This window comes from Nyctereutes procyonoides, unplaced genomic scaffold (genome assembly GCF_905146905.1).
Source record: "Nyctereutes procyonoides isolate TBG_1078 unplaced genomic scaffold, NYPRO_anot_genome, whole genome shotgun sequence".
Lineage (NCBI taxonomy): Eukaryota > Metazoa > Chordata > Mammalia > Carnivora > Canidae > Nyctereutes > Nyctereutes procyonoides.
The window spans coordinates 55,194,803-55,218,854 of NW_026575020.1; the positions used below are offsets into that span (position 1 = coordinate 55,194,803).

The 24,052-nt window shown below is 44.8% G+C and overlaps 1 protein-coding gene across 1 annotated transcript in view; it reads right to left on the reverse strand.

Annotated features, from left to right (window-relative positions):
- Nucleotides 1-3,762: 3,762 nt before the first annotated feature.
- GRB2 (growth factor receptor bound protein 2) overlaps nucleotides 3,763-24,052 on the reverse strand; it is a 74,800-nt gene continuing 54,510 nt past the window's right edge. Inside the window, exons 3-6 of the mRNA XM_055329034.1 lie at nucleotides 16,152-16,249; nucleotides 9,966-10,088; nucleotides 6,867-7,035; nucleotides 3,763-5,907 (exon numbers count right to left, since the gene is read on the reverse strand). Coding sequence (XP_055185009.1) covers nucleotides 5,722-5,907; nucleotides 6,867-7,035; nucleotides 9,966-10,088; nucleotides 16,152-16,249 — 576 coding nt within the window. The 3' untranslated portion in view covers nucleotides 3,763-5,721. The remainder of the gene's footprint in view (nucleotides 5,908-6,866; nucleotides 7,036-9,965; nucleotides 10,089-16,151; nucleotides 16,250-24,052) is intronic.

Below are 24,052 nucleotides of genomic sequence, written 5' to 3' on the forward strand. Positions count from 1 at the left end.
GAGGTTGGCACATAGTCCAGTCGGCTGCCAGAAGGCTCGAGAACCAGGCTGGGCTCTGCTGTAATTCTTTACGCCCTTCAACTACCTCGGCCTCATCAGCCTCATCCAGGCGATCTTGATTTGTTCTGAGCACCCGTGCTGTCAGGTCTTCCTCAACTCCTGCTTCCTCGTGCCACTCACCTACAAGACCAGAGGAACCCTTCGTGTCCACAGTGAGATGGGCGTCACTTGGTCTGTGCTGAAGCCCAGCAAGCCTACCTGGAGTCCTTCCTCCTCGTGGGAGGCTGCTCAGGTTCCTTTATAGCAGCGTCCAGACACCACGCTTGACTCGCTTCCAGCCCACACCTCTCCTAACCCTGCACCTCCTGCTGGGTGGGGGCGGAGTCTACTTGTCCCACCCCAGGCGACCTCCCCCAGGACCTGGCTCAAGTCCCATCTGCTCCACCCCCCACACCTGACTTTGGATGTAGAGATTTCTTAAAAATAAAATATTTAGGGACGCCTAGGTGGCTCTGGGTGTGATCCTGGAGACCCGGGATTGAGTCCCACATTGGGCTCCCTGCATGGGGCCTGCTTCTCTCTCTGCCTGTGTCTCTGCCTCTCTCATGAATAAATAAAAAATCTTAAAAAAAAAAAAAGTTAAAAAAAAATCTTTACAGGTGGAGCACCTGGGTGGCTCAGTTGGTTAAATGCCTGATTCTTTTTTTTAAGATTTTATTTATTTTTATTCATGAGAGACAGAGAGAGAGAAAGAGGCAGAGACACAGGCAGAGGGAGAAGCAGGCTCCATGCAGTGAGCCCGATGCGGGACTTGATCCCAGGACTCCGAGATCACGCCCTGAGCCGAAGGCAGACACTCAACTGCTGAGCCACCCAAGTGTCCCATAAGTGCCTGATTCTTGATTTCAGCCCAGGTCATGATCTCAGGGCCCTGGGATCAAGCCCTGTAACGGGCTCCCGCTGCAGCAGAGTCTGCTTGTCTCCCTCACTCTCTGTCCCTCCCCCTGCTCTAAAATAAATAAGTCAACTTAAAAAATCTTGGGGAGCCTAGGTGGCTGTCAGTTGAGCATCTGACTCTTGGTTTTGGTTCGGGTCACAGTCTCACAGTGGTGGGATTGAACCCCAAGTTGGGCTCTGTGCTAAGCGTGGAGTTTGCTTCAGATTCTCTCTCCCTCTCCCTCTGCTACTCTACTCGCTCTCTAAAATACATAAAATATTTAGGGGTGCCTGGGTGGCTCAGTTGGTTAGGTGACCATCTCTTGATTTTGGCTCAAGTCATGTGATCAAGCCAGCAATGGGCTCCACACTGGGCATGGAACCTGCTTAAGTCTCTCTCCCTCTCTCTGCCCCACTTGCAGCCACCCCCCATGCATGCACTTCCTTTCTCTTTAAAGGAAAAAAAAAGGGGGATCCCTGGGTGGCTCAATGGTTTAGCACCTTCCTTCCGCCCAGGGTGTGATCTTGGGAGTCCCAGTTCCCATGCATCAGGTTCCCTGCATGGAGCCTCCTTCTCCCTCTGCCTGTGTCTCTGCCTCTCTGTGTCTCTCTCATGAAAGATAAACAAAACCTTAAAAAAAAAAAAAGGAAAAAAAAACCCTTAAAATTCCCAGGTCTCATAAAAAAACAAAACAACAACCCAAAACCTAATGACATCAGTTTTAGATGTTTTAAAAGTAGTGTTTGGAATGCTTTCAGTAGCAAGTGGGTTAGTCAACAGCACTACCATCTAGTACTTACATATCCGTCCTGTTGGCACACAGAATTGTTCTTCCTTCCTTAACAGCGATGAATAGCCTAAGATATAGTGGTAATTCAGGACTTTGATGCGATCCATCTTGGTGGTAAGCACATGATTCGCTTGCCTCAGGACTCTGGCTGGAGTGAGGAGCCCCCAGGACTCAGTTTAAGAATCCTCTGATGAGGGGATCCCTGGGTGGCACAGCGGTTTGGCGCCTGCCTTTGGCCCAGGGCGCAATCCTGGAGACCCGGGATCGAATCCCACGTCGGGCTCCCGGTGCATGGAACCTGCTTCTCCCTCTGCCTGTGTCTCTGCCTCTCTCTCTCTCTCTCTCTCTGTATGACTATCGTAAATAAATTTAAAAAAATTAAAAAAAAAAAAAAGAATCCTCTGATGAGGGATGCCTGGGTGGCTCAGCAGTTGAGCGTTGCCTTCGGGTCAGGATATGGGCCCAGGGTCCCAGGATCGAGTCCCATAGCGGGCTGCCTTGAGGAGCCTGCTTCTCCCTCTGCCTATGTCTGCCTCTCTCATGAATGAATAAATACAATCTAAAAAAACAAACAAAAGAATCCTCCAATGAACACACACACCAAGAACACATACAGGATCTCTTTGTCCTTCAATGTAAAACAGGGCTCAGACCTGGAGAATTTGTATTTCATGGAAATACAGACTCTTAGGAATGAAAGTATTTCCGAGGTGCCCAGATAACATTGCCACTTTCATTTTTCCTAGTTATCCAGGCACATTGGTAAAGCAGAGTTCAGCCTGAAGATCACCTGCTGCAAGCAGGTCAAGGGGACAAGTCAAGGAAAGGCAGACCACTTGTACCCCCTGCCTTATCTCTTTCCAACATGCCATGCGTTTGTGCCCTCAAGCACCTTGGAGTACCTGAAGGTGGGGTCTGGTGCTGCAGACTGCCTTGAAGCTCTTGGTAGGAGCTGTCACCACCTTCCGCTCTATACTCATGTTTGAAGGAGTCTGTTCCAAACTCCCCGGTCAGTGAGCCATGCACATGCAAGCTCCAGCCAGTGCAGGGCCACCGAGGTGAACACAGTGCGAGGGCACTTCAAGGCCGCTTTTCAGATCCATGGTGGAAGGAGATATAATCACCAAGAAGCCTGTGACCAACTGTGCAAAAGTATCAACATTCCCATTAAGGGTGATGCTATTCTGAGGTCATTAGTCAAACAGCAGAAAGTCTCATTGACCGTCATTGCCTTAAGTTTACACTCAAATGGCCCCATTTTGAAAACATCTGCTCAGCTTCAGAGTAGCTAGCACGGGGTGGGGGGGGGGGGGGTGGTGGTGGTGGTGGTGGTGGTGTCTGTGAGACCGGCGGCGTCCAGCAGGGCAGTGCTGACAAGTTCCTACTCACAGAGGTCTCTGCAGAAATGCAGGAATTGGAAAACTATAGCCCAAATGGGGCAGCCGCAAATGTGGTAGTAGGCTGAACTCGACCAAGAATCTAAGTAGAAATTCCTTGGGTTGAGTTTCTGTTCACGCTTTTCCTAAACACTCCTTGTTCTGGTCTATGCCAGCCAGTATGCTGTGGTTAGGCCTGGCCTCACCTGCAGCAGCTAGCTGAGGAGACAAACATGCTTTAGCTACTGGGCACATGGAGATTGCTTCAACACAGACCATCCTGCACTTCTGTCCTTTATTTAACAGGAAGAAGGGATGAGGACTGGGCAAGCGCTGGGTCTAGACCAGAGTTTCCAAAGTGTGGTCCATAGTTTGTCAGAAACACCAGGCATGCCTGTCGGTGCTCTCAGCCACCATCTGGCAGCACCTGTGGGTGGTGGCTGGGCATCCATGGTGACCAAGCTCCCAGGGATTCTGATGAGCAGCTGAGTGTGGGCATCACGACTCCAGGGGCCCAGCAAGGTCCACATGCTTCCCCAACAAGCTAGGGGGGTGGGAAAAGATGACACAGGAGTCCCCCGACACCCAACATAGCTTTTAGGTTTTTATTTTAAGTAAGGTGGGCGGGGGGGGGGATAAAAAAGAGAAGAGATACAGAGTGAAGAATTCATTGTATGTTTATTATTCACAGTTAATCACTACCTACCAAATGCTATCCGCAGAGTTAAAGGATTAAGTACATAGGTCTTTTTATTTAAACACTGATTTTTTTTTTTAAATATATACACACAAAACTTAGTTTAGCAAGGCTTCATGATATACACCAATTCCAAAATAAAACAATCAAATGGTCCAGGTGTAGAATGCCAGAGATTCCTTTTATCATCACTGAGGAAAGAAGCTACCAGAAAGGGAGCAGGGGGGGGCAGATGCTGTGTCCAGAAGAGCAGCTGCCTCCGGGGCTTCTGAGTACTCCAGGCTGAGTCCGGCTCCATAACCAGAGTCCAGGGGAGACTCCAACCGACCACTTCAGAACCCAAAGGCTGTCACCAACTCCTGGGCAGCCCCGTTTCTGTTGCGGGCAGGGGATTGGGTGGAGAAAGTTCACAGGCACATCACTACGAGGGACAAGCAGCTGACAGGGCAGACAGAGAGAGCTCTGCAATGTCCTCGGCCTTCCTACATTTCCCACTTGTTCTTCCCCAACTGTTCCTGCTTCACGGACACATTTCCTTGGGGGGAAGGGTGGAGCAGCTAGAAACACAGCCCACTGGGAACAGAGACACAGAAACCCAGCTGCTTCTTGAATGCTGCCCTAGTGCTCACCTGGGCAGGTCAGGCAGGCGACACAAGATGAAAGCCATGGACAGATACCTCTAACTTTCAGAGCAAGAAAAACGAAAGCTCTCATTTTCCACCCCAGTGTTGGAACACGGTATAACCTGATACAGTCACAGAGCGACAGTCTAAATTCCTTGGGTTTCCTGTTTGAAACTTGCTGGCTCCAGGGATTTTTTCTCTGGGGGGCTCTGGAGCTGAGGAGGGGCAGACAACAGCTGGGATCACAAGGTCAAGGACTCTGACCACCCCCCTGCAGCCAGATCCAGTCCAAGGTGGGAAGAGCTGGAACTTCTCCTTCCTCCCCAGCAGATGGGGGCTCTGCACCCCTGGGGCAGCCACAGCAGACTCCAGAGGGCTGACAAATATTAAAGCTGAACCTTAAAGACTCATGGCTGAGAAGAGGCGGACCTCCCGCACCCTCCACCTGTGCCTGTAGCAGCCGCTCCTCTGCCCGGAGCCCGGCTCCCCCCACCCCCAGAGAGGACTATTTACACAGAGCAGGAGACAAACTGGCTGGAAAGCTCTGGACTGTCTTTAACTTATTTTAAAACAAATAAAAAAAACACCACTCATAAGCAACTCTTGAAATAAGGAAAAAGGCACTATGAAAAATCAACATGCTCAATAATACCATTTGGAAAGGAAAACAATGTAGAAAAGAGACAAAGGTTTTTAGTTCGACTTTTCTCAGGAAGCCATGAGGGGTAACAGTCCTTCCTCTTGCCCCCGCTCCACTTCCAGCTTTGTCACAAGATGCCTGCGGCCGGGGGCTGCCCCCCCACGCCTGGCAGACACTGACCAGTGAGGGCCGCGGCCCAGCCGCCCTCTCCTCTGTGTGCACGAGGAACACAGCCACGGCTGTCCTTCCTTCAGTCACTCCAACTACAACAGACATTTTGCATAGAGAAAATACCAGCCCACTTGGTTTCTTTTCTTTTATTATTGGCATCAGCTAGGACTATATGTGGCATTAGACGTCATGCACTGATGGACAGAAGAGGAGAGGGATGAAAAAGAGGACAAAGGAGAAACAGGAGCAGCGGTGAAAATTTGTAATAAAAACTCTTTTCTTAATTTATAGGTAAGTTTTGGCATTTTTATATCCAATGCCCCCCCCACCCCCCCAAAGTTCCAACCAAAGTGAGAGGGTCACCAGGTGACCCAGCCAGGTGTTCTGAGCTCCCCTCATGGGCTGCTGTTAAGGCAGCTCGGGGGTTTAATTCTTTTGTATGTGTTTTAAATTTTTCACTTTCTTTAAATAATCTCTTCTTTGATTCTTAGACGTTCCGGTTCACAGGGGTGACGTAATTGCGGGGAAACATGCCGGTTTGCCCATGGCAGGCCCCTTTCCACCAGTTGGGGTCTGAGTTATCCATGACGTGGATAAAGTCTCCCCGACGGAATCCCAGCTCTCCATCCTCCTGGGGATCAAAGTCAAAGAGGGCCTGGACGTACGTCGGTTGCTGTAGAAGACAGGCAGGGAAAGAACACCCGCTAGGTCTCTGCTCATGGGCAGCCCCTGCCAGGTGGGACCCGGCTCCACAGACATGTGCTGTCTTCTTCATGTTTCCCGAGATAACCTCCCACTTCTCCAACTCCGTTTATCCTTACAGGTCCTAAGTCTACTCTACGTGGGTGCAGTGTATTTTCACCATGGCTCACAACACGCTAGAACATGCTAGGGCACAGCCCTCCACGGCAGCCCGTGAACTGCCACCCCATAGAAAACCTGGGAACCAGTAGTCAGGCTCTGGTTTACAACTCTAAGCCTTTGAAAAGGCTTTAGTTCCCATCGGTGTATCGCTTATAAAGTCCTTAAGGTTTCAGAGTCAAAAGGCCAAGAGCTTGACTAAAATAAGGTGGTGCGCCCCATAACACAGGACTGGGGCTTTGGCCACAGGAATACAGGAGTGAGTGTGGACTCCACTCCCTCACAAACAGGGTTTTCCTCCTCACTTGCTTCCAGGGATACAATACTGCAGAGGGTTAAAGATGTTCTACAGAGACGTAGGTGGTAACTGGCAACACACCGCCACGAAAGGCCGCCTCTGGAAAAGGCCAAACCATTTTGTTTCAAACTACACATCTCTGACACAAACTAAAGATACTATTTTGGGGCAGCCTGGGTGGCTCAGTGGTTTAGCACAACCTTCGGCTCAGGGCGTGATCCTGGAGTCCCAGGATCGAGTCCCACATCAGGCTCCCTGCATAGAGCCTGCTTCTCCCTCTGCCTGTGTCTTTGCCTCTCTCTGTGTCTATCAGGAATAAATAAAATATTTTTTAAAAATTAAAAAAATAATAAAGGTACTATTTTGAATGATGGGCACAGAAGCCCCAGAAAGAATCCTTTGAGAGGGTACCTGCCTGTCTGAGGAGCTATTCTTAATTGCTAAAATTGATCCCAATCTCTTATGAGGCTTACCTGTGGCACCTGTTCTATGTCCCGGAGGAATATCTGCTGGTTTCTGGAGACAGATGTAGATCTGTGATAATCGACCAGCTCGTTCAGAGAATTGAATTTCACCACCCAGAGGAAATACTTCCCGGCTCCATCTCGGAGCACCTTGAAGTGCTGCACATCATTTCCAAACCTGGAGGGGCAGAGAACACCGAGAACAGGTCTGAGGGCTCCATCCTGGCTATCTGGGGGCTAGGTGCTCCTCACATCAAGGAGGCATCTTCTGAGAACTAGAGTTCTGGCAACACTTCTCATGGCCTGAGGGGCCCAGACTGCAGAACACGATCCCCTGGCTGCAAAGTCAGGACGCTGAGTGCCCCTGAGATCCTGCCAGGGGACTGATGACGACCAGTGACAACGGGAAGAATCCTTGCCATATAGGAAAACATTGTCCATCAGGTTATTTCTGAAGATGTTCGTAAGATAAAAAAAGAATATCCTAACCTATGGCATGTCTCCAAATGCCCTGCGCTGTGCCAAATCAAACAGCCCTATTCAAGGAAGAGTGTGACTTCATTTACTTTTCAAGCAAAAAAAGCATTAAAACTTTACAGGACATTTAAAGATGAGAACAGGTGGGGTAGGAAAGTGAGAGAGGAGGGACTGGACATACTTTCAACAACTCTCCTGTAATTGGGAAGTGTAGATTATGTTTTCCATTTAGGAATCTTAGTTCTACTCACAGGTGAAAGGTCTCAGAACAACATAGTAGGAAAATAAATATAAGAGGCCGAGGCACTGGGTGCCCAAAGATGTTTCTCGATCACCTGGTAACATGCTTCCTCTTATATTGCCCTGCAGAAGCAGGAGTACAACTGGGTGCTGACCACCCCCCGGGGAACAGTGTTATGTGGCTGCTATACCAGCCCAGTGAGGCTTTGCCTGTCCTGCTCACTGCTGGGTCCACAGGACAGACACCAGGGCTCAGCCCTCAAACAGTACTCTAGGAAGATCTATAAATGAAGGACACAGTCTTTCCTCTCCTTCAGTCTTAAAGGGAAAGGAAATTAAAAACAACCCAGCAGGTGGCAGCGCTGGGCTTCAAGTAGGAGATCCCAGGCATCCAGGACCGGTATATAGCTTTTCCTGATGCTTTTCCTGAGAATCTGCCTGTGGTGAGGAAGGAGGGCACATTCCCCAGAAGATTATTCCCTCTAGTGCAATGCAAATGGTTTGGTTCTTATAAGGCGTAATGGGTCCCAGACAGTGACCTGTTAACAACCACCACGTTGTTTTTCAACACTGACTCCCATCTTGAAATGAGAGAAACCTTCTAAAGACTGTAGATTCTTGAACCTCCTTTGAGAAAGTGTTTGTGTTGTTAAAGGCAGTAATGACATCGGTTTCAAATTTTATTTCTGGAACAATAATTGCACGGATTCTTTAAAGTTTTTATTTGATAAAATGGAATGGTTTGGGAGCTTGCCAGCAGCTACTGTATGAGCATGCGCAGTGATTAGTGATAATCAAGGCCTCCACTGCACACTACCTGCCAAGGTGGCTTTGGCCATTACTCAGTTAACCTGTGAGTTAACTACTTGTACTCCTCATTCTATACTGTCCTCTACTCAGGTCAGTATAAAATGTAAGGATAACAGATGACAAAAGACAAATTAGCAAGAAGCATTAAGATAGTAATTCTACCTCAAGATACTCTTTCCCTAGATCCTCACTCACATGTGTTTATAACTGAGTGCATCAGAAGGCCGCTGTTGCTGTGTGTGCTGGGAAGGGGGGGTTCCTGGGGATAACCACTGTACCTGCCACACAGTTTTGCTGTGAACCTACAACTACTGTAAAAAAATGAAGTCTATTTAAAAAAAAAAAAAGTCATTGTTAAAAGAGGAAAACTCTGAAAATAATTAGATCCAGTTTGACTTTTTCATGCTGGGACTAAAAAACTCACTTATACAGGACATGTATCTGTGTGGTGTTGTGAATATGGCCTGAAGCCACCTCCCACACCTTCACAGAGGGGAAAAAAACCCCACAAAAACAAAAATTAAGTTTAAATCTACATTTCAAAAACACTATACTAAAAAAACCCCAAAAAACAAAAAACAAAAACCAAAAAAAACAACCAAAAAACAAAAACACTATCCTGGTCCTAAAATGAAACAAGATATTCAGTTAATTTTGGACACTGAAAAATCTTTACATTGTGTGTAAATGGCAAACTCTCTTATGGTCTTCATTGAAAAAATAACGTAATCTATAGTAGCAGTGATCTAAGACCCAACCCCTTCAAGTTTTTATTTAAATTCTAGTTAGTTAACATGTAATCTTAGTTTTATAGGGGAGGAATTTAGTGATTCATCACTTATATATAACACCCAGTAATATGAGCTTTTAACCTAATCATGCTGTCATAGGAGTGATTTTTAAGATTTACAGGGGAGGGGTTCCTCTGATAATATATTAACTAGAAAGGCCTTGACAATTTGATTAAAAATACTTATTTCAGAGATGGGAAGTAATTTGCATGAAATCCTCAAAGCTCCAACTTATGTTCTCAATGATTCCTAGGGTGGTAAAGCTCCCTGTCTTCCCTATTCCTTGCTTACCAGCTCCCTTTCACATTTAAATTTACCACTGGGGAAAGCAAAACACCCTCAAACCCTTGTGATAACCTTTAAGAGTTGAAGAGGCCTAGGATGGTGTTGGTGGATTTATGCCAGACATCTGCTGAAGGTACAACAGAGCCAGCTGCAAGGGTGAGCAGTCACGCCACCAGAGTGAGATCCCACAGAGGGCAAACGAGCAAAGAGCTGTGTGCAAGGCAAAGGGCACAGCAGAAAGTGGGGATTAGGGAAAACATGCTGCTACTCACCAACTGAAGGCTGTTTCCACAGAGCAATCTAAACTCAGTACTGGTAGAACTAATTTTTGAGGAGTCAGGAATTACTATTTTAATGTAAACTATTCTGCTTTATAAAATACAGTTTAGGCTAACCCTCTACCAGTTGGCAATCTTTGGTGTGTGTAGCCAGACACCTGGCCTGTGGCTTCATGTTTCAGATGAGGAGGGAGAGGACTCCAGGGACCAGAGCGGGAAGCACTTACTTGACAGAGAGGGAGAAGTCCCCGGGGGCACTCTCACTCTCTCGGATGAGAAAGGCCCCGTCATGCCGCTGTTTGCTAAGCATTTCTTCTGCCTTGGCTCTGGGGATTTTGCCAAAAAACCACCTAAGGAAGGAAGACAAGCCAGTCAACATCTGCTTCCCCACAAAGAGACGGGATATCCAGCCTCCGAAATGTGAGTAACAGAACACTCCTTGCCAAAGGAAGGGGCCTCCTGCTTCACCCTCCAGTGTCAACATGCCCCACAAAGCCATTCAGTCAGCTTCTCCCTCGAGACACAGACCATCTCCCTTCAAATGACATTACCCTACCCTACTCTCCCCAGAAAGTGACTCACAAGGCATGATCATGGGCCACCTCTTCCTAAAGAGGAAGACAAAGATAGGCCTCCTAGGTCAAAGCCCACCGCGCACCCTACTGACTCATCAGCAGGGCACTGGGGAAAGCCCAGGTCTATCAATATGAAGTACCGGAAGAATCACAGAAGGAGGGACAGGCCTCTTCTCGCAGCCATTTGACAAGGTCAAACCTTTGGCTACAATGGGATTAAGGGAAATGGAGGTAGGAAACTGGAAGGCCCAGAAACTGGAGACAGGGCTACTTCTTGTAACAGCCCAAGGCAAAGAGGTTTGGCTAAGAGAGCAGCCTCTACCTACTATCACAGAGGCTGGGACTCCTCTCGATGCCTTTCTGAAACAGAAAGATGTGAGCTGCTAGGAAGATCCTATCGGAAGCTGCCATTAATTGGATTAATCTTTAAACATCCCTAAATCTACCTTCTTGTGTCTTTCTCACGTTGAGTACTACAATGCCAGGCTGCTGAGTAGCTGCCAGGATCTAGCTTCTAGCTTCTACAAATAACTCACTGGTAAACCCTCCAGTGCCTGGAAGTCAGGCCACACGAGAGAAATTACATATTAATACAACAGAGTCATCTCCAACTATGAAAGGACAGCTGACTCTTCTAAAACCATTTAACTATTTTCTATTTTAAACTCTAGTGCTTTCAAGCTTGTGATGGACTTGCAGGCAGTAGGGATCAGTCTGGGGTGGGGTAAAGTCAGCCACCCTCTCTTCCTCTTAAGCCCCAAGATTTTCCCACCAAGCAGGTATTTTCCTTTCTTTTCCCCTACTTTAAAGTAATGAATATGAATTTAAAAAAATAGCCTAGATGTTTGTGAAGTAAAAATAAAAAGCAAGACTTCCCTTAAACTCCCCAGAGGCAGCAAGTGTTGGCAGTTCTGCGCTCTGATTTTAGGCCTCTGCTTCTGATGTACACACACAGAGATGCGGCTGTAGGGTCTTCTAGCCTCCAGCTTAAGATGAACTTATTTTATTTTCAATGAATAAAGATAAACTGAAGTGAAATAAAGTATTCTAAATTGGAATTTTTACAAAGTAAACACACCCCTTACACCTAGGGTGAAAAATAGAAAATTAGCTGGAGACCATTTTATTAAAGACTTCTTTTGTATCTGCTTCCATTTTTATTAAATTCTGTCCTGGGACACCTGGGTGGCTCAGCAGTTTCGCACCTGCCTTTGGCCCAGGGTGTGATCCTGGAGACCTGGGATTGAGTCCCACATCGGGTTCCCTGCCTGGAGCCTGCTTCTCCCTCTCTGCCTGTGTCTCTGCCTCTCTCTCTGTATCTATCTCTCATGAATAAATAAAGGTTTTGTTTTTTTTTTTTAATGTCCCTCTTTCTCTTGAGGATATTCCACAACATAAGGGGTATCACGCCATCTGAAGAATAGCAAGTGCTCTCACTTAAGACATTTTTTTAAATTTTTTAAATTTTTAAAAAAGGATTTTATTTATTTATTCATGAGAGACACAGAGAGAGGCAGAGACACAGGCAGAGAGAAACAGGCTCCATGCAGGGAGCCCGATGTGGGACTCGATCCCGGGACTCCAGGACCACACCCTGGGCCAAAGGCAGGCACTAAACCGCTTGAGCCATCCAGGGATCCCAAGACATTTTATTTTATTTTATTTTATTTTATTTTATTTTATTTTATTTTATTTTATTTATTTATTTATTTATTTATTTATTTATTTATTTATTTTTATTTTATTATTTATGATAGTCAGAGAGAGAGAGAGAGAGAGAGAGAGAGGCAGGCAGGCAGGCAGAGACACAGGCAGAGGGAGAAGCAGGCTCCATGCGCTGGGAGCCCGACGTGGGATTTGATCCCGGGTCTCCAGGATCGCGCCCTGGGCCAAAGGCAGGCGCCAAACCGCTGCGCCACCCAGGGATCCCCCCAAGACATTTTAAATAGTGATACTCAGGTGTAACTACATGGTTAAGGTCAAAATTTTTAAAATCTTTAAAAGATGGGTTTGTACTACAACACAAATAGCAAAGGAAAAAGCCAGTGGAGGAGGTGGCTCGTTTTCCATTTTAAATCTTCACTACATTCCACAGGCTCCCATCCATATGCACTCAGTGTGAAAAGCACATATCTGGACCTATCCCCAGTACGCCCAACAATCTGTGTTGCAACACTAGCCAACAATCGTTTCCTAGTTTGTGTTTAACTGGTTACCTCGAAAGCTGTATTAGGTTGTACTGCACTGGAGACTTCCCTCTTCCTAACAAAAACTAAAGATAGAGGGACCCCTGGGTGGCGCAGCGGTTTGGCGCCTGCCTTTGGCCCAGGGCGCGATCCTGGAGACCCGGGATCGAATCCCACGTCGGGCTGCCGGTGCATGGAGCCTGCTTCTCCCTCTGCCTGTGTCTCTGCCTCTCTCTCTCTCTCTCTCTCTCTCTCTGTGTGACTATCATAAATAAATTAAAAAAAAAAATTTAAAAAAAAAAAAAACTAAAGATAGGGGGAGAGGAAGGATTGAGGAGAGAGGGAAGGGGGGCTTAGTGCTCTGTACTCTCTCACCACTATGGGAGGGACACGGATGCTGTACTTATGGATGTCCAGTCACAGAGCAGTCCCGGAACATGATGTGTGCTGCAAGGCCAACCACTGCACAGGCCCATGGCCATGGTCTTTTCAGCAATACGGTTTCCTGTTTCTGAGCTTTCAGCAGAGAACACTCCCTCCCTGCCTTTCAACTAGACTCTGCAAAAACCACCACCATGGAGGCTGTCCTCCTGGATGTTTCCCGATCAATTACTATTCCAGAGTTCTTTAGAGTAGATCTTTTAAAAGCACTAGGCAGGAGAAGGAGTTTCCTTAAGGGCTAACTCAACAATTGGGCAACTGGGGCAGAAACTCTGCTTTCCGGGGACAGAGGCCTTTCCTGTGTTTTCTCAAGGTGGATTCGAAAGGCTTATGTCACTTCAAACAATCTGAAGGAAAACAAAGGTTTAGAGCCACTGGTATTTTACTGAATATAGAAATTATAGTATTATGTTCTAAATTCTCTTTCAGCCTAGAAATATGAAAAGGAAACAAGCTGATTTTCCTTTTTTTAAAGATTTTATTTACTTATTCATGAGAGAGACACACACAGGCAGAGGGAGAAGCAGGCTCCATGTAGGAAGCCCAAAGTGGGACTCGATCCGGGGACCCCAGGATCACGCCCTGAGCTGAAAGCAAGCACCAAACTGCTGAGCCACCCAGGTGTTCCCTGAAGCTGATTTTCCTATCACTGGATCAAGTACAGAAGACAGGCAACTATGGCCCTCAGCCCAAATATGCCCAGTTTTTGTATGGCCCACAATCCAAGACTTGTACAAATTTTTAAGGGTTATTTTAAGGGGGATCCCTGGGTGGCTCAGCAGTTTCGTGCGTGCCTTTGGCCCAGGGCACGATCCTGAGTCCCGGGATCAAGTCCCATGTCGGGCTCCTGGCATGGAGCCTGCTTCTCCCTCTGCCTGTCTCTCTCTATCATAAAATAAAAATAAATCTTTAAAAAAAAAAAGGGTTATTTTAAAAACTTCAAAAGAATATGTGAAATGACAGAGATTGCATATAGTCCTCAAAGTTTAAAATATTTATTATCTGGCCCTTTACACAGTTTAGCCAACTCTTGATGTACTCTGAGGACAGACTGATGGAATAGATGTATATAGAATATCTGGCGTCACTCCCACTCTAAGTATCCACTATCCAACTGCTTCTCCCATGGAGTACATTCAATGATGCTGTCTGTGAAAAGCCCACACAGCCCCCAAAGCAAACATGGACACTAAATGACCACATGAATGCAAAGCTGTGCTTAGTATACTTCCCAGGACATCTGTACTAGTCTTGGTTCATCTTTTGGAGTTTCTTGGTTATCACCATGTGTGCCTACATTTTAGTAACCTGGGCATGGTTGTGTGTAAACTCCAAAACTAATGTTACAGGGACTTCAAATGAGGGGGATTATCAATCCACTGATAGGGGTCTAGGAACCTCTGCCACATACACCTTTTAAGATTTTTTTATGCCTACTTTATTTTTATTTTTTTTAAAGATTTTATTTATTTATTCATGAGAGACAGAGAGAGGCAGAGACACAGGCAGAGGGAGAAGCAGGCTCCATGCAGGAAGCCCAAAGTGGGACTCGATCCCGGGACTGGGATCAACCGCTGAGCCACCCAGGCATCCCTTACGCCTACTTTAAAAAAAAAAAAAAAGAAAAAGGCTAGCATTTCGCTGATATTTAATTGCCAATGACTCCTATATTACTCTGTGGTTTTCTATATTGTCTTTTATAATGAGAATCAGATTCATAAATTACTGTCATTGAAATAAAAATACCAGCAGCTTTCCTAATTTTTAAGATAAAAAAAGGAATGAAATAGATGATTGAAGGCCCCTTTGAGCTCTGTGTAGGATAAGATGTGGTTAAGATCTCTGTTCTGGTGGCTTGGAGGGGTGATGGGGGATGACAGACACACATGAGAGCAATGACAATGAAGACAGGGACAAATGGGCTGTCACTCAAGGTGGGTCAAGTCATCTAAAGGTCTTATTTACCATTTGTGTTAAATTAAGTAGACAGAATCTGCTGCTCCTCTGTGTCTCAATGGCATTCTAGCCTAAGCACTGAGCCTCAGTTCCCCCTGATGTGCAAGGGATGGAAGGACTGCTTCTGAAGGAGAAGCAGGGCCTGCTAAGGGTGGGAGGACAGAGGTCTGTAAGGGCTCCCAAGGTCCAGCCATGTCACCGATCAATAAAAACTGGGTGGAGGAGGGCATGTTCCGAGGGAGGGGGAAAAAAAAGTTCATTACTCTCAACAGCCTGGGGTAGATGATTTTGTTTCCTCTGAAGTGGGAACACTAAGCAGTAGGCAAGGATAGGGATTATAATAAGCATTTACTGGGAACCTATTATACTGCCAAGCACTGTGCTCTAGGGATACAAAGATCATTAAGATATAGTCCCTCAGGGCAATCAAACATATTAACAAAACCATGTGATAAGTACACTTTCTAAAACTCAAAAAATGGAGAATTATGAAACAGATCTGGCCTCAAGGGTTTTAGGGAAAACAATCAAGGAACGGTATTTCTGTTGTTTTATTATCTGAGGATCAATGACAGCTATTATCGATCCAAAACATATATATTGTTATTATTATTATTATGTAATCGTAGGTAAACTTTTTTAAAGATATTTATTTATTTATTTATTTATTTATTTGAGAGAGAGAGAGGAGGAGAGAGAGGAGAGGGAGGGAGGGAGGGAGAGAGGGAGGGAGGGGAGGGGCAGAGACACAGGAGGAGGGAGAAGCAGGCTCCCTGCCGGGAGCCTGACATGGGACTTGATTCCGGGACTCCAGGATTGCGCCCTGGGCCAAAGGCAGGCACTAAACCACTGAGCCACCCAGGGATCCCCTCGTAGGTAAACTATTGTTTTAAACGAAACAATTGCTTCATTAAAGATCATCAGCAAGCATTATCAATCTAAACATACGATTGGGCACCTGGATAGCTGAGTCAGTTAAGCATCCAACTCTTGATTTCAGCTCAAGTCATGATCTCAGGGTCCTGAGATCAAGCCCTGCAACGGCCTCTGCGCTGGGCGTGGAGTATTATCATCATATACTACTACTGACATGCAAAATCCACATGCTTTATTAATTCTCTAGGAAGACAGAGTAAAAGGTGTGACAACTCTCCGAAGGATCTCAATTTAAAAGACATTATAAAATAAAATAAAAATATTATTTGGAATAAGCAGATGGGTCTGACTCTTGGAAGACCAGTAGAGTTCAACTTACGGATGTGGTTTCATTTCTATGTAATTCTTGGGAATGAAGCCATCTTTCCCGTTGAGCTCTGCCTTGTACCAGTTCTGATCACATTCTTCATTCAAAACCTGAAAAGAAATAAGGGGAGGGGAGAATCAAATAATTTCCTTTTCACACTCTTAAAAAGGTAGCCACTAAGACAATTATGTTGCCATTTACGTTTGTTCTTAAAAAGGGTTATTTGAAGTATGGTCAGTTACATGGATTCAAGACTTCAAATAACTTCAAACAGCAATAAATCAACTCTTACAGTTAAAATTAAAAAGTGAAATAAATGGTCTCTGAAAATGAGAGTCTGACCCCCTGAGTACCTAGCAGTAACCCCTCAGTAGGAAAGTAGACGGGAGAATGACAGGAAAATAATAGTTTGTGGAAAACAGCAAGCACTGATGCTGGAGAATGAAGGGAGCCCCACAAGGATGAAATAAGCTTGCTCTCTGGGAGAGAGGCAGAACAGAGAGACTTTTAAGACTTCTCTAGAGCTCCTCTGGTCCACCTTCAGAATCACAGGAATCCAATCCTGGGTCAGCCACCAAACAGGTGTATCAGGCTGCTGTTTACATGCATCATCCACGTGTCCTCATGCACAAAACATATTTTAATCAAAAAGCACGGCATTTCCTACTCCACTCACCCTTAAGGCCACAACGTGTTTGAGTCAGGGAATGCTGGAAGGACAACAACCAGCCCAATTCAGGGGGAAGACCCAGAGACCATAAAACTTAAACACTGTATTCTCAAGAATGAAAAGATTCTCTACAAATGTGACATGACCACCCAAGGTTATGAGCTGGTGAATTACACACAGATTTGTAGATCCCCAACTGCTCCTTGTGAGTTACATGGATAGGCTAGGCTCATGATACTGCAGAAGAGTAAAAGGAACAGAACAGGAATAGTATAAAAGCCACCTCTGAATTCTAGATTCTAGGACAGTATTCTGTTATCTACCAAAAAGAAGAATGTGGCCTAGTAATCACCTCCTAAAGCATTATCCTAAAACAGCAACAAACCTGTAGGCTTATTAAGAAGAGTTTTTCAGGGGATCCCTGGGTGGCGCAGCGGTTTGGCGCCTGTCTTTGGCCCAGGGCGCGATCCTGGAGACCCGGGATCGAATCCCACATCGGGCTCCCGATGCATGGAGCCTGCTTCTCCCTCTGCCTGTGTCTCTGCCTCTCTCTGTGTGTGACTATCATAAATTAAAAAAAAAAAAAAAAAAAAAGAGTTTTTCAAAATGTCTTTAAAATTCCCCAAAATGGTGCGTTATATATCTTACTCTAAAGATTTCTTGGAAGACAGAGTAGAGTCAGGCTGACAAGTAACTTAGGCCCATCTGGGCATCAAAACAGAGTAATGTAACCACCTGGAAAAGACCAGTTTTAATTTGTGACCAATAACTTTGCAGAATAGGCTGTGTTATTACATACTAGTTCATACAGCTGCACATACCTATCACCTTTACTAAGATAGAAGCAAGCCCCCTAAAAATATTCCCCCTAATAAAATAATTTATGGGACAACTTGCAGATTTGGCACCAATTTAGAACTATGGTTTTCTGCAGAACAAAAGTATTACTTGGTGTTTAGTATGCTTTTCTCCTCAGGAAGACAGGGAAATATGGAATTAATGCACTTATTTTTAATGCATGTGAATAATTCAAATGTTGGTTCTCTGAAACATTCTAGTATCTAGAATATCATTTTGCCAGAAAGTCAGAATTTTTGGCACAAGAGAAAGAGTGATCCTGCTAGTTGGGGCCACTCTGGGAGTCAGGGACCACGTCTTTCTGCCCAGCAGCTCCACTCATACAACAGCATGACATGCAAGCCCTGTGGCTCAGATGACTTAACAGATATTTCCAAATTAAGTTTTATCCAGGGCAGCCCCCGTGGCGCAGCGGTTTAGCGCCGCCTGCAGCCTGAGGTGTGATCCTGGAGACCCAGGATCGAGTCCCACGTCGGGTTCCCTGCATGAAGCCTGCTTCTCCCTCTGCCTCTCTCTCTCTGTGTCTCTATGAATAAATAAATAAAATCTTAAAAAAAAATTTTATCCAAATGTCTAAATGCTTAAACAGCAAAGGACACAAAACCTAAGTGAGTCCAAGGTAGAGCAGAGAAGGGGACCAGAACCACTTGTGGATGAGTCTGCACCTACAGGGACAGTGTTCACTTTCCTATGGACTGACATGAATACCCACGCCCTTCACACAAAATTTAAAAAGCCTCATCAGAGTTCTGAGAATGAGGAAGTACTCCTCTCACCACTCCCCACAATGGAAGGTACACTCACTCATCCATTCCACCAAACGAATAGATGGTGGCGTTTTACAGCCAAATCTTCAATCTTGAAAACCTAAAGCGATGTTTTTAGGTTTTACCCCATGGCTGCAAGTTCTATTCCAACCCTCATATTCCCTCAAATTAGGACTTCATAGCTATATAAGACACTCCCATTTAACGGAAGCAAACTGATCAAGAGATGAGATTATGAAAGGAGGAAATGACAAGTTTCAGTGACTTTTTCTTCTTGCAAAAAAAAATAAAACTTTCTTTACCATGTGATTCTACTTTTCTATATCATACAATTTTCTTTTTTAAGATTTTATTTATTTATTCACGAGAGACGGGGGTGGGGGGTGGGGAGGCAGAGACACAGGCAGAGGGAGAAACAGGCTCCATGCAAGGAGCTGGATGCGGGACTCCATCCTGGATCCTGGGATCACACCCTGAGCCAGAGGCAGATGTTCAACCGCTGAGCCAACCAGGCATCCCCAATCTGAGACCATTCTTAAAGCAATGCAAATTTCCATTTATACCAATATAAAGTCAAAGCTTTCTAAATGGTTTAACAAAACACAATAAAGGTCAAAGATTTAGCCCCCCAAGGATCCCTAGGATTGAGGGGGCCAAACACGTGAGTTCAAATTCCAATTTTACCAGTGAACTAAGTGACCCTGAGCAATTGACCATTGTCTAAATTTTGGTTTTTCCACCTAAAAAGTGGTGGTAAGAGCTACACCTCCCAGGGCTACTGAGATGATTATATGAGAAAATGTGATGTGCAGTGTAGCAATCAGTACAGATTCATGATCATGGGCACCAACAGCATACATATGAAGATGACCGAGATTCTTGTTTTATTCTGAAAACATACAAGTAAGAGACTCTAGGCTTATTTCAAAAAAGGTTTTAAATGCAGATTTCCAGGATTACAAAAGCTAATTCCTTTTTTTGTCTCTTCTCCTATCCTGGGAGATACGATCTGTACTTAATTTTCTGCACAAACTATGGAAAAGGTATCTTTTAGGAAAATGGTAGGTAAATATTTTGTTTATAAATTGCTAGTTTATTAGATCGTTATTTGAATTATGGGACTATTCTTTTGCTGAACATATTCAGTTATTCAGAATAAATAAACAAAAGAAATGATGTTTCTGAAGAGCAGGGGTAGTGGGGGAGAGGAGGAGAAAGAATCCCAAGCAGGTTCTAAACCCAGTGCAGAGCCTGATGCAGGGCTTGAGTTCACAACCCCAAGATTATGACCTGAATCGAAATCAAGACTTGGTGGCTTAACCCACTGAACCCACTCAGGTGCCCCAGAAACCATGATTTTTATTTTTCAAAAGATTTTATTTATTGGGGCACCTGGGTGGCTCAGTGGTTGAGCATCTGCCTTTGGCTCAGGTCATGATCCCGGGGTCTTAGGATCAAGTCCCACATCAGGCTCCCCATGGGGAACCTACTTCACCCTCTATGTCTCTGCTTTTCTGTGTCTCTCATGAATAAATGAATAAAATATTTACAAAATAATAAAGATTTTATTTATTTGAGGGAGTGAGAACACAAGCGAGGCAGGGAGGGAGAGGGAGCAGCAGACTCCCCGCTGAGCAGGGAGCCCGTTGTGGGGCTTGATCCCAGGACCCTGAGAAATCATTAAAAATAAATAAATAAATAAATAAATAAATAAATAAATAAATAAATAAATAAATAAATAAATAATAAGTAAGTAAGTAAGTAAGTAAGTGTGTGTGTATGGGGCGCCTGGGTGGCTCAGTTGGGTAAACATCTGACTTTAGCTCAGGTCATGATCTTGGGGTCCTGGGATCCAGTCTTGCATCAGGCTCCACGCTCAGAGGGGAGTGTGCTTCTACCTCTCCTTTTGCCCCTCCCCTCACTCGTGCTCTCTCTAAAGAAATAAATAAAATCTTAAAAAAATAATAAAATAAAAAATGTCAACTGGGATGTTGGCAAAAAAATAATAATAATAATATTAAGTATGCAGTACAGTTTATGGAGTAGGCCAATCCAAAATTTTATCAATTTGTAAAGCAACTTGTGTAAGGGCATTCACACATGAAAGATCGGCACAATGACACATTTAGGCTCTTATACATACCCCCCCTTACATGCCACTTTTATGTGATCCCTGCATTAGAGAAATTCAACATAAGCCAGTGAGTTTCTCCTGCTCTTCAAGGTCAATCAATCCCACAGGAAAAATACTGAAATCCTGCCATGACATGAAGACAGATTAAGAATTTGGTGATCCTAGCATATTAATTCCAAGTTCTTAGAAAAGAGAGAACACACACACTGTTTAAAGACTTGAACCCTTAAAAAAATGTGACCAGGGCCCTGGCTAGGGTAACTGCACTGACAGCCACTTAAAATCTGTTATCTTCAGCTGTTATATATTTTATTGGAGACTATTAGTCTTCAACTTTAAGACTCCCTTAGCGTGGATTACTGATTCGGGCTCAGACTGCACTGATTCACCACTAACACTTTAGATAAGTGCTTTACAATCACCACCTCCGTCTGTTACAGGTTTTGCTCAACGTGAAAAACATCTTGGTTGTGCTGCTTTCTCTACAGCATGCCAAATCATGAAAAACACCCACACTGTAGATAAGCTATTCTCATTTTAACGATGAGATGCCCAATTTAAAGGCAGTTTAATAAATAATAAAGGTTCCTGGTCCCACAGAAACCTTCAAGTGTTTACCCAAGCGCACAGAGAGCAACAATTCTCAAAGTTCACGCTTCCTGGCCAAGTCTCCAGGCTGAAGGACTATACAGCTCAGTTGAGATTTGCCAAGCACCTCTGGCCCAGTCAAGACACTTGACAAGCAGCTGGCCCTTAGACACCAGAACATTAAGAAGTGAAATACATTTATGAGGTTTTAAACCTCTCCCAATTTTAGCAGATTTATGAATTTGTGTGTGAACATCGAAATTATACTGTTTCATTAAATGTTTTAAAGAGGGACACTTGGCTGGCTCAGTCAGTAGAGCATGTGACTCCAGATCTCAGGGTGGTGAGTTCAAGCCCCCAAGCTGGGAGGACAGCTTACTTAAAATAATAACATTAAATGGTTTAAAGACAGTCTATTCATTAAAAAAAAAGTATTCATGTAACAATATCAAAACAAGAGGGTTTTTTACCTTATGGTGATGATCTCTCTCAGCAAAAGTACATCTGTGCCATGAAAATGCTTTTTTAGTTCCATTTAAGATGGATCTTTCCAGAAGATTCATTTCTTTGGGGATCCAGGAGTCTGAAATCCTTGACTTTTTAATGTTTGGTTTTTTGTTTTTTTGTTTGTTTTTTAAGATGTATTTATTCATCATACATACACACACACACACACACACACACACACACACACACACAGAGGCAGAGACACAGGCAGAGGGAGAAGCAGGCTTCATGCAGGGAGCCCGATGTGGGACTCAATCCTGGGACTCCAGGATCATACCCTGAGCCAAAGTCAGATGCTTAACTGCTGAGCCACCCAGGCGTCCTTTTTTTTTTTTTTTTAAAGGGCGGGGGGCAGCCCTGGTGGCACAGCGGTTTAGCGCTGGCTGCAGCCCAGGGCGTGATCCTGGAGACCCTGGATCGAGTCCCACGTCAGGCTCTCTGCATGGAGCCTGCTTCTCCCTCTGTCTGTGTCTCTGCCCCTCTCTCTAGGTCTCTCATGAATAAATAAAATCTTTTTTTTTTAAGATTTTATTTATTTATTCATAGAGATACAGAGAGAGAGTGGCAGAGACACAGGCAGAGGGAGAGGCAGGCTCCCCGTGGGGAGCCTGATGTGGGACTCAATCCTAGGACCCCGGGATCATGCCCTGAGCTGAAGGCAGATGTTCAACTGCTGAGCCACCAGGCGTCCCATGTTATTTTGAGAGGATATCATCTATCAAAGTAAAGAAATCCAATGAGCATTGTTAGTTAAGTCTATCTTCTGACCACTAGTGATGTTTGGTGAAAGGGGTTAGGTTTTGGCCTTTAAATACTTTTATTTATTTTTAAAAGATTTTTATTTATTCATGAGGGACACAGAGAGGCAGAGACATAGAGGGAGAAGCGGGCTCCTCTCAGGGAGTCTGATGAGGGACTCGATCCCCAGACCTGGGATCACACCCTGAGCTGAAGGCAGATGCTCAACCGCTGAGCTACCCAGGAGTCCCTAAACAATTCTATTTTTGAAAAAATATATCTATTTAAAATAGTCTCCACACCCAATGTGGGGCTCTAACTCAAGACCCCAAGATCAAGAGTGGCATGTTCCACCAAGTCAGCTAGGCACCCCCTCGCCCCTAAAACTATTTTAAAAGGAAAAGAAAGAAAAAGAACGAGAGGAGGAGGGAAAAAACCACAAGCTCTCAAAATCTTCAGTGGTAAAAATCACTTATCACTACTGCCATCTGAATATGAACCAGTTGTATCTCAGAAAGGGTATTTTCTTCCTTGTTGCTCAAGCTACATTTCTTTCTTTTTTTTTTTTTTTATTCATGATAGGCACAGAGAGAGGCAGAGACACAGGCAGAGGGAGAAGCAGGCTCCATGCACCGGGAGCACAATGTGGGATTCGATCCCGGGTCTCCAGGATCACGCCCTGGGCCAAAGGCAGGCGCCGAACCGCTGCGCCACCCAGGGATCCCTCAAGCTACATTTCTGTACTCTCTTAGCAGCTGCTATCAACAGGAATCAGTTTGAAAGGGGTACAGCAGTGAATCAGTGGGCTGAGGGGGACCAAATGCCTGAACATTAAGGTTGAACTAGTTTGACCTCAATCTGTTTAATGCCCCAAATCAGCTGAAACGTCACTGGTTTTCTCTTTAGAAAGTACTGAGTAGTTTCCTACAGACCCAAACTGTTCTTAGTCTGGCGTTCCAGTTTTTATAATTCAGCCAACATCTACTTACCTGCCTTCTTACAACACCCACTTATCTACTTTCTTACCTGCTAGTTTTCTAAACGGACACGTTAGTTCAGTAAAGAAGTCAACTCACCAACATACTATGGACTTCCAAGTTTTCCCTCTACCTGGAATGTCCTCTTATCTATTTGATAAGCTCTCAAGATTCAGTTCAGAGTTTACAATCACCTTAGTCAAATCTTCTGTTTCACTTTTATAATATTTAATGGAGCATCATGGTCAGCATAACATAATCCCTTATGACATCTTGTCTACCGCTACACTTTGTACTGTGTACTACTGGTGTGCTTTGGCCCTCTCCTAAATTAAACTGCAAACATCCTGAAGCGGGTTCCATGCCCAATTGTCATCTGTGGTCCCCACACTCAGAATGGTATCTAGCATATTTTGAGGAATTGACTTAAATATAGGGGCTGTGTTCTAAGGGATGTACACTATATCCCAGAACTAGCTGGATCTAAGATCAATGGTAGGAGCAGCATAGATTACACACCATCAGACTCCTTGATGAAAAACAATAGCCTCTTAAATAGAACCTAGAAAGAAGATTCTCATAAGAGTTTGTTTCTCCAAGGAGGAAGAGGCAAAGTAAAGCAAGTAATAGAATAGGCAGTTAGTCTTGCTGCAACATGACTACCACTGCCCAAA